Source organism: Lichenostomus cassidix, chromosome 5 (genome assembly GCF_008360975.1).
Source record: "Lichenostomus cassidix isolate B80296 chromosome 5, HeHo_3.0, whole genome shotgun sequence".
Lineage (NCBI taxonomy): Eukaryota > Metazoa > Chordata > Aves > Passeriformes > Meliphagidae > Lichenostomus > Lichenostomus cassidix.
The window spans coordinates 60,435,853-60,452,012 of NC_139486.1; the positions used below are offsets into that span (position 1 = coordinate 60,435,853).

The 16,160-nt window shown below is 40.3% G+C and overlaps 1 protein-coding gene across 1 annotated transcript; it reads left to right on the forward strand.

Moving 5' to 3' along the window:
- The first annotated feature begins 454 nt into the window (after window positions 1–454).
- NADSYN1 (NAD synthetase 1) lies at window positions 455–15,470 on the forward strand. Its single transcript, XM_085063316.1, has 21 exons — window positions 455–612; window positions 759–819; window positions 1,299–1,415; window positions 2,248–2,301; window positions 2,650–2,739; window positions 3,578–3,629; window positions 4,326–4,414; window positions 5,252–5,369; window positions 5,867–5,998; window positions 6,486–6,560; window positions 6,738–6,862; window positions 7,072–7,120; window positions 7,649–7,751; window positions 8,415–8,583; window positions 8,951–9,086; window positions 10,299–10,405; window positions 11,169–11,300; window positions 11,462–11,531; window positions 12,133–12,261; window positions 12,721–12,897; window positions 15,001–15,470. The coding sequence occupies exons 1-21, from the start codon at window positions 528–530 to the stop codon at window positions 15,052–15,054; spliced, it is 2,124 nt and encodes a 707-aa protein (XP_084919442.1). The 5' UTR covers window positions 455–527; the 3' UTR covers window positions 15,055–15,470.
- The last annotated feature ends 690 nt before the right edge of the window (window positions 15,471–16,160 follow it).

The window sequence follows — 16,160 nt, forward strand, 5'->3', positions numbered from 1 at the left end:
GATTCTAGTACAGAAACAAGTTAAAATCCTGTGTGTATGGAGCCTCATGGCATCCAAATATGTGCTGAGAGAGGTAAGAGAGGAGAATGGGCTTTGAAGAAGTCACCCTCTTCGGGGTGTCACCCTGAGAGCTGCCGAAATGGGAACAACACACAGAACATTGCACCCTGCTCCAGCTGCCTTCAGCGCTCACATTCTGACCTCCGTTTGAGGGATACTTGAAAAATGGTGCGCAGGGCTAAGGAGCAGGTTAAGGCAGCATTCCCGTTATGGGGACATAAAACTGCGGGGACCGCGTAAGGGGGTGTAGCAGCACATGCCGCCGGAGCAGCCACACCGGGGATGGACAGCGGGTCTGCATGCAGCCGGTGCTCAAAGCGCTGCCGGTGCAGGTGCTGCTGCCGGGGCTGGAGGAGGGACCGAGGGGAGAGGCCGGAGGAGGAGCCGGGAGGAGGGACCAGGAGGAGGGACCAGGAGCCCCGGCCCGGCGCCGCCCCGGAAGCAGCGGGGAATGCGGCGAGACCGACATGGGCCGGGCAGTGACAGTGGCGACCTGCGCCCTCAACCAGTGGGCTCTGGACTTTGAGGGCAATCTGGAGAGGATTTTTAGAAGTGAGTGGGGTGCCCAGATCGGTGGCTGCCCCGGGCCGTCAGGCAACCTCTCCCGCTTCCTGCTTCCCTTCCTCCTTGCCTTGCCCCGCGCGTTCCCCGCGCAGTCCGTGCCTGTTTCACTCACTGCGCTCCCAACACTGTTGCAGGTATCGACATCGCCAAGAGCAAAGGAGCTCGCTACCGGCTTGGTCCAGAGCTCGAAATCTGGTAAGGGCGCTTAGCTGGCGCTGGGTTTGCTGCCATTCCAGTTAATTGAGGAAGAACAGGTCAGGAAGAGCATCAGCCCCGTGGTGCTGCAGTGCCCAAAGCCATCCTTACAGCATGCGGCTGTCGGTGCAAAAACATCCATTATGGTTGTGAGCACAGGGTTGGTTCTCTTGTCTTGGAAACCTGACTGGTAGCAATAATTTTTGGCCTGCTTCAGTGAGTTTTCCTTCAGTGAAAATGTAGTGCTTTGATTTCTGCCTGGACCCAGGCTGCTGTCCTTGAAACGAATATCATGGGATTATACAAAATGCTGGAGTTTTAAATGCTGTAAGTAGGGATGATGTTGACAGCACTGCTTCTTTATTTTCTGTATAAATTAGCTGTGTGGGTGAAATGTTCCTTGTCTGAAGTAGTTTTGGTTCTTTGGCTCTGGTGCTATTTTAGCTGAATTTTTGATTTCTTCTTGTTTTTATACGCAGTGGTTATGGCTGCTCAGATCACTATTATGAGTCAGACACACTCCTGCATTCGTTTCAAGTTCTGGAAAAGCTCCTGGAATCTCCAGTTACTCAAGATATTATCTGTGATGTGGGAATGTAAGTTTTTTTTTTGGTGTACATGTGATAAAGGGGTAAGTCCTTAGGGAATGCTGCTTGTGCCATCACACATCTTAGGAACTGCACTACTTTTCCTCTTTCACACACATCTTAGGAACTGCACTACTTTTCCTCTTTTAATTACCATGACTAGGACTGCAACATGCAGAACGTTTTCTGAAAGATAATCCTTTCAAAGATTATCATCAGCTTGCTGATGGCTGAGCCCTTCAAGAAAAAAGTAGGATAATTACAGTTATATGTTGGAAACCTTAATGGCTAAGCCCTGTTGACACAGGTCAGACTTTGTGTGAGGTGTAACTCAAAGAGCTTTATAAATTGTCTGTCTTTTAGGAATGTGGGGGCTGCTTTGACTGACAGATATGTTAAAGCAACATAAGTGTATGTCAGAATAACTGAAGGCATTCAAAGTCTAGTGCTGCCAGTGAAGAGTGGTGAATTATGTCTGTAAAATTTATGTGTTAGTATTGATATAAATGTGTAAAACTAGTTTGATTTTGAACTGGGCTGGCAGTATCACGGGAGGTCACATGTGATTAAGTAGCCTGGCCAAGCCAGGGTGAATCTTCTGGTCTGCTCCTGTTCCTAAGGTTCAGGTGGTAATTGATATCTCTGAGACTTGACAGCACAGTCAGTAACACTGATTTTTTCAAACAACTACTTTAACTAAAAAATTAGAAGCTAAAACTTGATACATTGTCCTCTAGTGATGTCTTAAAATAGTTTTTGTGCAGTGAAGTAGATTCTGTAGGTTTTTATAATTTTGTTTAGTGAGTGTAGTCGCTGCTAAGTTTGCTTCTTATTTTCACAGGCCTGTTCTGCACAGAAATGTTCGCTACAATTGTCGAGTGATCTTTTTAAATAAGTAAGTTGTAAGGTAACATGTTAGTGTATCCTTTAAGGGATCTATTTGGCTTTCAGGAAAGATTTTGTAGTGCTATGTAGAGTGATGGCTTTATCTTCTGATTTGCTAAATTTTGAGAGAGATGACTAAGGTTTTTCAGTATCTCTTTTTCTTTTCTGGATTTGTAGGAAAAAAATTCCCACTGCTTTCTGAAAGAGTTCAGAAAAACTCCTTGAGTCTGCAAGCAGAAACTTTAAAAATGTTACATTATAATAGAAAAAAAGGAGTTGATCTTGATCAGTGTTCATATATAGCCTTGTTTGGCTGTACATCAGGTCTTAACTCCGTTTTTCTGTTTTATGATTTAAGGAAGATTCTTCTGATCAGACCAAAAATATCACTGGCAAATGCAGGAAACTACAGGGAACTTAGATGGTTCACACCATGGAGCAAAGCAAGGTATGCTGGCAACTGTTAAAAGTGTGTCAAAAAACCACTTTTTGCAGAAGCAGCGGGGTTGAAATATCTACAGCAAATCATCAGCAGTGCTACAGGGAGAGCAGCAAGACAGAATCAGCCAAACTATGTGGTTGCAGCTCGGTTAGAAAGCTTATTGAGCAGTCAAACTCTGAGCTGCTGAGCTGGAAGGAAAAGTGGGGCTGTGTGACAGTGTAAAGTATCATTTTCCTGGTGTCTGCTTTCTAAGAACACCCAGCTCAGCACTGGAAGGGGCTGTGTTTATCTGCTCAGTTGCTTCATCCAGTACCGAACTGGCAAACATTGAAATGGATGAGCTCTGTCAGAATCTGGACAAAAGCAGATAATAAAAGCTGCCTATGTTGTGATGCTGCATAGTGTGTCTAGCACTCATCTCTTGTGCTGTGCACTCATCCTGAGGTCAGGGAATGCCTCCAACTTGAGGGTCTCAGTAAAGCACTGCTGGTCTATCCTCTAAGCCCCAGTCAGCTCTGAGTTGCTCATGTAGCAGCCCTGCAGAAAGAGAAACTTCCATCTGGCGTTGGACTTGCATGGTGTGTTCTTTGTTTGGTCTGGTTTCCAGCCAGGATGGAGCATTGCTTACCCTGCCCTTCTGAAACATGGATGTTGCTGTCTTACAATCTCAGCATTTTTGATTAATTCCACAGAAAGTATGAAGATCTTTCATTTTTTTAAGCAGACACAGCCCTGTACAACTTCAATACAGTTTATTTAATTAATGTTAGAAGGTGAGATGAGAACCAGTTCTTATGCTGTGATTTATGTAATGATGTATTCACAATCTCTAAACTTGCTTTAGGCATGTGGAGGAATATTTTCTACCCAGGATAATTCAGGAAGTGACTGGACAGGTAAGCTGGTTTTTTTTGTAACTTTAGCATCTTCCAGATTCAGCAATTAAAAACTGTAGTCCCTGAAATTCTGCTGCCAGTCATGTTGTAGGTTTACATGTTTCAGTGGTGGTTCTAAGTTACATTAAATGAGACCATAATTAAACCTTATTCATGGTAGTATGTGGCAGCAAAGCAAGAAAATTATATATCTGCCTCAGTTATTTGTACATACAGAACCTTGACTGCCATATTGCACAATTTTAGTACTGAGTTTATCTGTGCTTGAGACTAGAGTATGTGTTTTTAGGTAAATAAATGTTAAAAAAAGGAAATAATTGGAACCTTGTTAATTCAGAAGGATCTAAAATTTAGGTTAGTTCCCACTAAAGCCTAAGTGTGATTTCTAGCAACAGGCAGTCTATTGTTTTGTAGACTGTTTAATTCCTGTCCTTAAACAAAGCACTGGATCTGAATACTACTGAAATTAAACCACAAAATTTTTAACAGTCTAGAGATTTGCATTTCAGAGCTTTTTTTTTTTTTATTCAGACTTGGTATAAAATGAAAAAAGGTATAATGTGATTGATATTGTGTCACTAATTTCACATAAGTGAGCATTGAATTTTTATATTTTCTTAAGATTTGTAGTTAAGTTTCTGAATTGAATAGATTCTTCTAGTGCATGTATGTAAGAATATTCTTGTTTTTTCTCAGGAAACTGTTCCTTTTGGGGATGCAGTGCTAGCAACTAAAGATACCTGCCTGGGGGCAGAAATATGTGAAGAACTCTGGGCACCAAACAGGTGAAGGAGAAGAAGAAATAAAAAGTAAACTGAAATATACCCTGGAGCTGCCTGAAATACATGTTTGAGAAGATCTGCTTATTACTCTTCTATGTAATTTATCTTTCAGAAAGTGCCAGTAAGACAAAATATAATTAGGAGTAATAAATACATCATGGGAAAGACCTCACTAGGCTAGGTGCAGGATAGCAAAGCAATGTAAGTGGTTAAGCTAATCAATTTGAAACAAAAGGTAGGAGAAAAATACCAAAAAGAAGCAGAATGAAAAGAATGAGTGAAGGAAACATATGACAGGTAACTCTAGTGCTCACATTCCTGATATTTTTCCAAATCTCCCAGTTACAGTAATTTCCTTCTAACTGCAGAAGGTGTGGTGTGTCAAAGATGTGATTTTTTTTATTAAGTATTTCTTATGACATTGGAAAAAGTAAAAACAGTAAAAATCCTTGTGGTTCTGTTTTTGTATTTACTGACAGACAAGGAAAATGGGACAACTGACCTTGCAGTGTATATCCATGTTGCCCTTCAGACCAAGACTGTATTATTCTCTCTTTCTTTGGAACATGGCCTTCTATAGAGTAGAGGGCATTTCATTTAGAACATAATGGGCAGAAGGCCTGCTGACCTCTGCAGCCACTGCTGGTCTTTGACAGAAGAGTAGGGCAATGCAAGAAAATCAGATTATTTTTGAAAGCCCTATCCTTGTTTGAGCTAAGGCATAGAGAAAACTGACAATGACATAGAGTCTTCTGTTTATCTGTGATTTTCAATGATGTTTTCAGTTTTCCCAGCACAGTAGTGCCAGCTGATTGATTTTTGTGCCTTTTGCTTTGGCAGCCCTCACATTGAGATGGGACTTGATGGTGTGGAAATTTTCACCAATTCTTCGGGGAGTCACCACGTGCTGCGGAAAGCTCATGCCCGGGTGGATCTGGTGAACTCTGCCACAGCAAAGGTGTGCACTTTTCTACTTTGAAAGGTCTGCTTGTTTTGAAAATGAGAGGACATGAAGTAATTGGACTGTTATCCTAACAGTGATGGGGACAAAAATAAAGCAATGACTGTGCATTGCACTGTGGAAAATGTGTAGCTGCTTTGTCACTGCAATTTAATGTGCTTTGCTTATATTTAACAGTATCTGCTCTGTCCTCAGATATCCAAACACAGCTTCTGTCATCACCTTCCTGCTTTTCTCAACCTCAATTTGAACTCAGAATTTCAATTTAAAAGTGCAGCTCTTTCTGCTTGGCTTGAGGGAATGACTCTTGCTCCTAATAGAGACTCCTGTCAAGAGAGAATGCCAGCCATAAATCATTTACAATGTTAATGGATAGGAAGTTTGTAAGAAGGGCAGGAACAGAGAAATAACATTTTTATTTTTAACATCCTGTCAGGTGCTATATTCTGAACAGCTTTTTGGTTTTTTCCCCTGCATGTTTGATTCCCTGGCAGAATGGTGGAATATATATTTTAGCCAACCAGAAAGGCTGTGATGGTGATCGTCTGTATTACGATGGCTGCGCCATGATTTCCATGAATGGAGAAACAGTTGCACAAGGATCCCAGTTTTCACTCGATGATGTGGTAATGTGTTCACCCTCTAGCTGCTAGTACATTTATGCTCAACACTCCCCAGACATTCCAGACTCTAGGTCCATGCCTGTAGACTAAAAAGGGTGTATTTTAATTATGCTATTCAACTAGATCCAAGCTTTTTCATAGTCAGATTACCTACAGTAGCTCTCCTGCTTTTGTGAGGGTGGAAGAACTTCATGAAAACATTTGTGAATGCAATCACCATGAGGAGGAGAGATCATGTTATTTTAGATTCCCTTATCTTCAGGTAAAAAGGGCAATGCTCTAATTATGACCTAGTTTGTTAGACAAAAGGTTTCACTTTGACTTCAGAAAAAAGTAGATTTGTCATCTAGGCTTCCTCACATGATGTGTCAGATCCATCTCTTTCCCCAGTACATTTCTGGCCTTTTCCTTTGCCCCAGCTGATGCTGAACCTTTTGTCAAGCATTGTTTATCTGTGTAGAGTGATCTAATGTTGAAAGCCTTTCCACAGGAGGTGCTGGTTGCCACTCTGGACCTGGAGGATGTTCGAAGTTACAGAGCAGAGATTTCATCTCGTAACTTGGCGGTAAGGATCCTTTAGGGAGGTTGAGTTTGTGAACTCTGCCATGTTTGAATAGTTCTTGAATGTAAAAAGTATTTGCATGTCTTGATTTTCACAGTATGCTATAGATCTGATAGATACATTAGATCTGATGCTACATTAAAACTGATGTCTTCTGAATTCTTCTGTACTGTTGCTTAGGCAAGTAAAGTGAATCCTTATCCCAGGGTAAAAGTGAATTTTGCTCTGTCGTGTCCTGATGATGTAGCTGTTCCTACTTGTATGCCAATCCAGTGGAGACATCACAGTCCTGAGGAGGAGATCAGGTAATCAAACACTGAATCTGTTGCTTGAAAATTGTTTTGATTTAAAAGGAAAACCCAACCAAAAAAAACCAAACCAAAGAGAGAGAAACGTAAGATATTGTTTAGATTTAAGTAAAGAAAGTCTCTCATTGGAATACCACAATAAATAGTTGACTTGCTTAGGTGTTACTCCTTAACCTTCTTAGAACAATCATGTTCTGTAATTTCAGCCTTGGACCTGCATGTTGGCTCTGGGACTATTTAAGGCGCAGCAAACAGGTAAGAACAACTGGGTTTGTTTTTCCCTTGGCATACAAAGCTTCTTTGTGCCACAGGGACAGTTCAAGTTGTCATCCTGTGCTAGTTTGAATTTTTCACTGGTGGCTCATTCAGAGTGAAGAATTATATTCCAAGTGTGACTTCAGTATGCTCTGTGCACCTTTCCCTTAGGAACTGTGCTTTCTTGAGTGCAGCAGAGTGACATGAAGTAGTAATTCAGTGTAATAGTAAAGTATATGTGAAAAATGTAGTCCTTTTTGTTAGCTTTTCTGTCTTACTAGAGGGTGAAGACAACTGGAATTTTTTTCTAGCCGAAAGGTTTTACACTGACTACTTGTTTGATCATCCAGTTGATGAGAGTTTACGAGAATTTGCTCTAGGTGGTTTGTTCTGTTTTCCCCAGTAGGATATAAACAGACTAGAACAATGCACCTGTTATGTTTCTACAAGAGTGTGTTTCTGAGTGGTACAATACATATTTTCTTCTAATTTTGCTATGTGGAAACTCTTCCTTGCTCTGTTTTCAAGGCAGGATTTCTCCTACCTCTGAGTGGTGGAATTGACAGCTCTGCTACAGCTTGCATAGTGTACTCCATGTGTAACCAGGTTTCCCTGGCTGTCAAGAATGGCAGTAAGTAGATCTGTGTGTCTGTGTTAACTAATGGTTATGGACAAGTTAATATTAGCTGGGTGCAGTAGCTGCAAGAGCTCATTAATGGCAGACTTTTCCTGCTGTTCTAATGGAGTCCTTTGTATCTCTTCAGAAATTCCAGCAAAATATGTGTGTCCAGATTCAGATTCTCTGAATTGGTTTCATAGTTTTAATTTTGACTTTAAGAATATTGGATGTAGAGCTCAGACTAGTTTCTCTCTAGATTATTGTTCAAATATTGGCTGATGTAGTTTTCAGTTTATTTTGAAAATTTTCACCTTCTGTTAAAATCAGCACTACAAAGCATGGTTAGGAATGGTTGAAGTTCTTAAGCTGGCTTTAAGCAGACTTTATGCTTTTAGCTAAGTCTTTGTACATACTGGATTATGTTTTCTATGAAGATTCTTCTGTGGATCAAAAGGATTTAATATCTCTGTGCTCAAAATCAGGAGCAAAATCAGTAATTCTTTTATTTGATAGATGGAAGGTTTTTGGGGGAGTTAGATGATGGAGTCATCTTATTATTGAGGGGCAATGTAAAGCTTAATTAGAATACAAGGGATGTACAAGATATTTGCATATCCTGGGTAGGAGGAGCACAACGATTTCCACTCTTGTTCTGTTTCTTTTTTGTGTCCTCAGATGCAGAAGTGCTGGCTGATGCACGCAGGATTGTGAATGATGAGGCCTACATCCCTGAGGATCCTCGGGAGTTCTGCAAGCGTGTCTTCACCACGTGCTACATGGCTAGTGAGAACTCCTCCCAGGATACCTGCAACAGGGCGAAACTGCTGGCTGAGCAAATAGGCAGGTACAAGCTGAGAAGGGCTGGGGAAAAAAATGTGTTCTGGCAAAGACTTTCTTCTAAAGCTTTCACACTCTGCAGTGGTAAAAAATCAGGGAGGAATAGGAGGTGGGTTAAGTGGGAATATTGCTAATATTGTTATTTAAGAGTTAATGTGAGGCAAACGTAGAAGCATTTGGCAAAGGATGTGGAATTTTGGAAACAGACTCTGAAAGTGTTATTCTTTCCTAAGTTCCTTCATAGCAGATCTGAGATTGTAGCAGCCTTAAAAACTCATTTGATGGGTGGATTTTTGTTGTTTGTTTTTTTTTTAATGCTATTTTACACAGTCAGATTGTGCCAGTTGAGTCACTTGTGCTTGAATTCTTCTCAGCTATCACATCAACCTGAACATCGATGCGGCTGTGAAAGCTGTTGTGGGGATTTTCTGTGTGGTGACAGGTCGAACTCCCCGCTTCTCTGTCCATGGAGGGAGCAGCAGAGAGAGCCTGGCTCTCCAGAATGTGCAGGTGTGTGTCCTGTAGGAGAATCAGGTTAGACACTTTTGATTGTGTGGGTTTTGTTTTGATTTTTTTTTTTGAGAATACAAAATGGTAACGTACCAGCCTGAACTTGTGGTATGTCCCTGAAGATTCGTGGGATTCCAGTAAATACTTGTCTGCAGCAGAAATCTACAGTCTCACATAATTAATGGGGAAACCAAGATAATTACTGTTTGTGACTTCTGTAGGATGGTCAGGAAAGAATAGTACATGAGTGTATCCCATCAAGAGCACTGGTCTAGGCTTTCTAGAAAAGCATCCCAAGAAAAAGTTGACAGGTCAGGACAAGTGTGAGTTCTTAGGATTGTGGCAGGTCAAGACTCAAAAATATTGCTGATGTACACTCTCTTCTGGTGAATGTTAGCAGCCCTTAAAAGGCTCTGAGAGGAGATATTAAGCTTATCCATTTCATTTCCCAGGTGTCCTCACTTTTAGAAGGTAGAAGAGAATTTGTTTTCTTTGTATCAGGTATTTAAATCTTCATTAGGCGTATTCTGGCCTATTCTTAAAAGCTTCCAGCCTAATCAGCAACTCTGCTTCAGTTGTAAATGTTGGTTATCCTAGTTGATAGTTTTTAATAATTTGAGGACTTGCTCTTTCTCCCTCTGTTACTGGAGAAATCCAGCTGTCTCCTCTGGAGGCAAACATGGGATCCTTTATCAGCTTTTTGGCAACAGGAGAGGCTTTAGTCACAGAGGAGTGTGGGTTATTTGTTTAACCTCACCCACAATGGTGGCTGGAGCTGGAGGTTGGATCCGTGGTTTGTTTGGTACTACTGCCATCCTTGGGAAAAGCTCAGTTTCAGAATGGGGACAAAAGTAAAGTGAACTTTTTACAAATGTTTTGTGTCAGACTAAAGGGATTGATTTACTCCATAAAATGGGAATGCTTTATCTGCATACTTTATCCCTCATGGATCCTTATTAGTGCTTGTAGGAGACAGAAAACAGCAACTACTCCCCAGTTTGCAGTTCACACCAGGAGAAACTTGCTCAGTCACATAAGTCTGTGGCAGTAGTGTGTTCAGCATCTTCTCCACAAGACCATCCTTCTTACAGTCACACCCTGCCCACTTTTTGTTCTTCATGAGTTTTGTTTAGACAATTGATTAATAAAAGTGATGGGGGAGAAATCACCCTGCTTTGTAAATTTTGCATTCTTTTTCATTTTGCTTTTCAGGCTAGAGTAAGAATGGTCCTTGCCTACCTGTTTGCTCAGCTGACACTGTGGGCTCGTGGGATGCCAGGGGGACTGCTGGTGCTGGGATCAGCCAATGTGGATGAAAGGTTGGTGAAAATTAGGAATCCAAACCCAGGTGGCAAGGTCACTGTCATTTCCTTGCAACTCTACCAAATCCCAGTGTGGATTATTACTCAGAAGAGGTAACAACCTAAGAATACACTGGTAACAGTGAAATTAATGAAGATAGTTGAATCGGCCTCAATGGGAAATCATGTATTTTTCGGAAGTTTAGCCAAAGCATTGCTTTAGCTTCTCCAAAAAACACTGTTTTCAGTAGAACTTACCTGTTCATTCACTAGGCTAACTTCCCAGTTTGTTATATTTCCAATTACTGTATTAGGAATTAAGATGTGAGCTTTGAGCTGACAAACAGACTTTACGATCTGGAGTAGTGTTATTAGAGCTGAGTATTCAAAGATCAAAGCAATCCCTGTAAGACTGTGGGACTGGTAACCTCTAAAGCTCTGAGAGTACTGTGTGCTGGTTCTGTGGGTGTTTTGAGATTTGTTGTTTTAATTGGTCAGCACAGTATTTTAATTGTTTTGCACATATTGCTTCAGCATAGGCAGTTTAGCAGTGCTTTGTAATTGTTTGAAGTATCATCTTCTGGAAATTTCATGGCTTTAGGATAGCCCTGTTGCAGTTAAACATGTTGGCCCTTTAGGTGTAAATATGTTACTGATCTGCAGTCTTTTTCTCCCTTTCTTTATGCCTCATATAAATTCTCTGTAGTGTCAAGGATTATATATTGTGCTGCAGTTACATTATTATTTACTGCTGCTGTATAAAATTTTCTGTCTTGCTCAGTCTCCGTGGTTACTTGACCAAGTATGATTGCTCCAGTGCTGATATCAATCCCATTGGTGGTATCAGCAAGACTGATTTGAAGAACTTCATTCAGTATTGCATTGAAAACTTCCAGCTCACAGCCCTCAGAAGGTGAGCAGTGGGGCAGTGATTCAGTGACTGTGTTTGTTAATTCCACTGGGGGAACTGTTTGAGCCATATGCTTTGTTTTTGGGATGAAGCAGTGTTTTAACAAACCAGCACTCATAAGACTGCATAGAATCCATGTTTTTCCTTTCCCCTCTCCCTTACAGTATCATGTCAGCTCCACCCACTGCAGAGTTGGAGCCCCTGGTGGATGGACAAGTGGCTCAAACTGATGAGGTAATGGGCAGTGCCTTTCAAATGCTTTGGTAAACCTTACCCCAAAATCTGGGTTTTGTCCAATATTGTTGTGTACTCTTGTATGTATCCAGGCATATTGACAAGCATGTTAGAAACAGAGCTTCCAACAAGGCATTAGTTTCCCATACCTGCCCTACCTGTGTTGACAATAGTTTCCAAAACAGCAAATTAACATTTTTGAATGATTTTACATTTTTGGACACTTACAAGGATGGGTGTTGTGAAATACTCATGTTTTAAGGTTTTTTTAAAATCAAAAGAAAGTCTGGCCCTTGGTGCTATGAAAATGACTGGTGGCAAAGGCCTTCCTCTTCTCCCCTCACCCTTCTCTTTGCTATCCCTTTGGAAAAGAGAGGACTGATAAAACTACCTCTAACAGCTCAAATCTCCCAATTTAGAGAGATTCCAGTGTTTTTTTTTATTTCTGCTCATAATATTACTATGTCTTTTTGACATTGACAATTTCATTTTGGTGTTCCTATGACAAAACCGGGCTATTTTAATTGCTCTATTAAAGTATTAATTAAAATTTGCATAGTTAAGATTTTCAGTGGCTTTCTGTGTGTGTGTGTGTTTTCAGGCAGATATGGGGATGACATATGCAGAGCTCTCAATCTATGGGAAATTAAGGAAAATTGCAAAGGCTGGACCATACAGTATGTTCTGTAAGCTGATTAATATGTGGAAGGAAATCTGTACTCCAAGAGAGGTAATATACCAAAGAGAAAAAAAATTAAATAGTTTAATGTTTTTGCCAAAATAGGGTATGTTTGGAGAAAAGTCAGGTTGCTTTTAACTGAAAGGAATAGTTTCATTACTTTGTGTTTAGAGATTATTCTACAGCTGCAGCAGAATATGCTGGGAAAGCTGGTCTGCATATCTCAAATGGAGCTTGTTGTCTTGTGTTGCAAATTGTTCAAACAGTAATTGGGTAATTTGAGAACAATTACTTCAGAACTACACCTCAGGGGGAAAATTGTTCTCTAAAATACAGATGACTAACTACTCTTGAAGTCTTTGGGTATGTCTTCTGAGACAAAAAAATACTTTGAAAGAATATCTACACCATGTAAAGGTAGAACACAGTCTCCAAAATACTGTTGTCCTCTAAATTGTTTAAATACTAAGAAACTTCATCGGATTAAAAGCTATATCCTTTGTACACCAGGTGGCATCCAAGGTTAAGCATTTCTTCAGGATGTATTCCATTAACAGGCACAAAATGACCACCCTCACTCCTTCCTACCACGCTGAAAACTACAGCCCAGACGACAACCGATTTGACCTGAGGCCTTTCCTCTACAACACCTCATGGTCCTGGCAGTTCAGGTGTATAGATAAACAGGTATATGCCCTCTGCTTCTGGTTTGCTTTTATATTAAAATCCTCACAGTGGGTCAAGTCTAGTTCCAGTGAATCTCCAGCAAAACACAACTAGCATTTAGGGTAGTAGGTATTACAGAAGTAACTGTGATTGTTCTTTTCAACTGTCGGGCTAAATCCTCTGATTTCAGCGTAGGCTGTTTGGGTGCTTTCTGAATTGTCATACTGCTATGAAAACAAGAAAAATAAAAAATAAAATGAAATATGCACTGAGGTCAGAAACTTATAGGTGTCCTCAAGCTGATGGAGACCAGTGCTAATGGGAAAAACAAGTTTTTGTGTTTTGGTTTCAGTTCAGGATCTGTCTGAATGGATCTGCTTAACTGCAGAATTAAGATGACCTACATCAGCGTGGGGAAAGCCAGTAGGAGGCAGCAATTCACTGAGTGCTTCTCCCACCTGCTTCTGCAACAATTCCTTTTTTGAATCTCCAGTTAGTTGACTCACAAACACGTTTGCTCACACAGTAGCAGTAATGGTACCATGCTGAGTTTAAAAACTGTGAGGTGGGGAGGGGCTCAGGCAATTATTGGAACCATGCTTAACTTTTTGTAGTTTTTTAGCCACCCCTTCAAACTTATTTTAATGCCTCTTTTATGGCAAAAGTGCCAGGGTGAAGAATTTTAGCACCTTGAATTTTTTTTCTGCTAGAGATTTTACACCCCAGTTGCTTTTAAGAATATGTTTATATATGTAATAAAATATTAATTCCTTCGTCTGTGAAATGCCAGACATGTTGTAATAGTGTTTTACTACCTTGAAACCTGGGATAAAAGCTACCATGTGTAGTGCTTTATTTTAAGTCTGTGTGGTGGGGGATTTTCTACATAATTTTGGACTTTTTCCCACTGAAGTACAGGACAAAAGTTCTTTTGGCCTCAGTGGGAGTTGGGTAAAATGTTTTTGTAGGGTCTGGACCAAAATGTAATTATTTTATGCTTACAGTAAATGTGATTAAGATCTTTTAACGATGCAGGATATTGTTACACTCTTTAACTAGACTTGTATGTAATAGCAGTTGTGCTGTGCAAAGGTAGTGGCCATTGCAACTTATTCCTGAAAACTGAGAGTCAAGTTTGGGGAAGATTTTACTGTGTTGGCAACAGTAACCTGAATTGGTAACTCCTGCAGCTCTTTGCAGGACTGCAAAATAGTAATTTGCAATGGTGTGAGTCAAATCTGCCCTATTCAAGAGAAGGAATACAGGAAGAGTTTCTTCTTATTGTAGGTGTTCAGCACAATGGTAATTCTGAAGACAGTCACTCTCAAGAACAGTGTCTCACTGGTAATTCTGCTCCTGGGACTCAATCTGCACTTAAGATTTTTCTGGCAGAGTAACAGGACTGTGAAAATATGGCATAAACTTGACGTAAAACCCACCTTTAGTTAGGTAATGCCAGGTTTTCCTGTAGGAGAGTCATGTTACAGCTTGAGCTTGTTTGTGAATGGAACCAATTTGGGTGCTAATGGTAGAGGAATCTGTTGGATTTGTGGAAAGTAGTTCTCTGCTTGGGTGTCTGTAGTGTAGTCAAGCCAGTTTAGTTATCCACTCATTTCAAGTGTGAAATTCCCTTTGTGTTTGCTGCAGAAAGAACAGGGGTAAAAGGAAGTTGAGATCATAGCATTTGCTGGGAATTGCCAGCTTTGCTCTTGGAGTCTTAATGTCATTCAGCTCTAGCTGGCCAAGGGGGTTTAGAGCAACGCTAGGAACTCCAGCAGCACTGTGTGTAGTTTCTGCCTTGGAGTTGTGTCTGAAGTAAAGGATTTGTGGTCACAGCATGCCCTTCTAGGTGCCAAAATGTTCACTGGGATTTTAGTAGCTGCCAGAATTTGAAGGAACTGTGATGCAGCTCAGAAGGAAGCTGGAACATCTATCCCCAAGGATGAGATATCTGCAGGCTGTCTTTGCTTTTTCCAGTGTCATACCACAAGATTGGTCAAACCAAAAGATTTATCCACTTCATAAAAACCTGATCTTTGTGTGTCTCCTTCACAACCAGTAGCAGATATTGATGGAAGAACAAGCTTATTTTTACTATTGAATTGGTTTCTTTTTTACTTGCAGGTATCCAAGCTAGAAAAAAAGGAAGGAATTTCTGTAGTTGAAGATGTGGACTGACTTCCTGTTTTGTTTAACTGTGGTAATTCATTTGCCAAACAGGATGTTTAAAACTGGATTATATCGTGATAAGGAGCAGGGATGACCTGCTCAAGAATTGTTAAGCTGAGCATTGCAATAAATTTTTTTTAATTGACTCCCTATTTTACTTAAACTGTACTTCAGCTAAGTAATCATTTATTATGGATTTTCTTCAACTACTTGAGTTAAAGTAGTTAATTTAAAATATTATGCCTTTAATTTAAAATATTTTGATAAATCTGTCATAAATAAATCCAAGGTAGTCTTTTGTTTAGTTCTGTTGATTTGGATATGACTTTTGAGTAACACTCAAAAATTCTAACAGTTCTGGCATGTGCTGTTGAGGGGAAAAACTCACCTTACTTTGCAATAAACTTGTAATTCTGTCATGCTAATTGACTCAATTCTTATTTTACTTGTTTATTTACCTAGCATTGGCTTTGTAGACTGGTCCAGGGTTTTGAGTGGCCACAAGGTCTAATTCAGCAAGGTGTTGGAAGCATGTTTATCTTGAAGCAGATGGGTAATCTCCATGTTAGTGGGATCAAAATCAGAGTTCAGCTTCTTGTTTTGTTTGAATATTGCAGAATGAAGTATAAAACCAGCATCCTCTAAGCTCAGAGTGTTACCCACAATCCACCTACAGTTTGCCAAAATATAATTTTTAACTTCATGACTTCAACTGATCTTTTGAATGTGGTCAGTGCTGTGGAGCAAAAAAAAAGGATAGGCTTGTTCCTTTGCCTGATTCCCTTTTCTGCCTTTTTATTTCATGTTTAGCTGTTTCCATTTCTTCTTTAAACCTTGATTTGAAAGGTGCACTTTTAATAGGGAAAGCTAGAAATGCATTTCTGCAGTTCTGGGCAAACAATACTCTAACTGCAACAGGAGAGCTTAGACCCAGTGAGACTTCTGTTAAAATAGTCCTGCATTGTGCTGGTGGAAAATGTCTGCTAAAGGGCACATTCTCCACATTTATTTTCCACAACTCAGGAGCTGATTTACTTGGAGTTAAAGGTGCTGCGTTGTTCATTGTGTGTTTGTTATGTGTTACCAATTCAAATCCATAATAAACCTTAATGGGT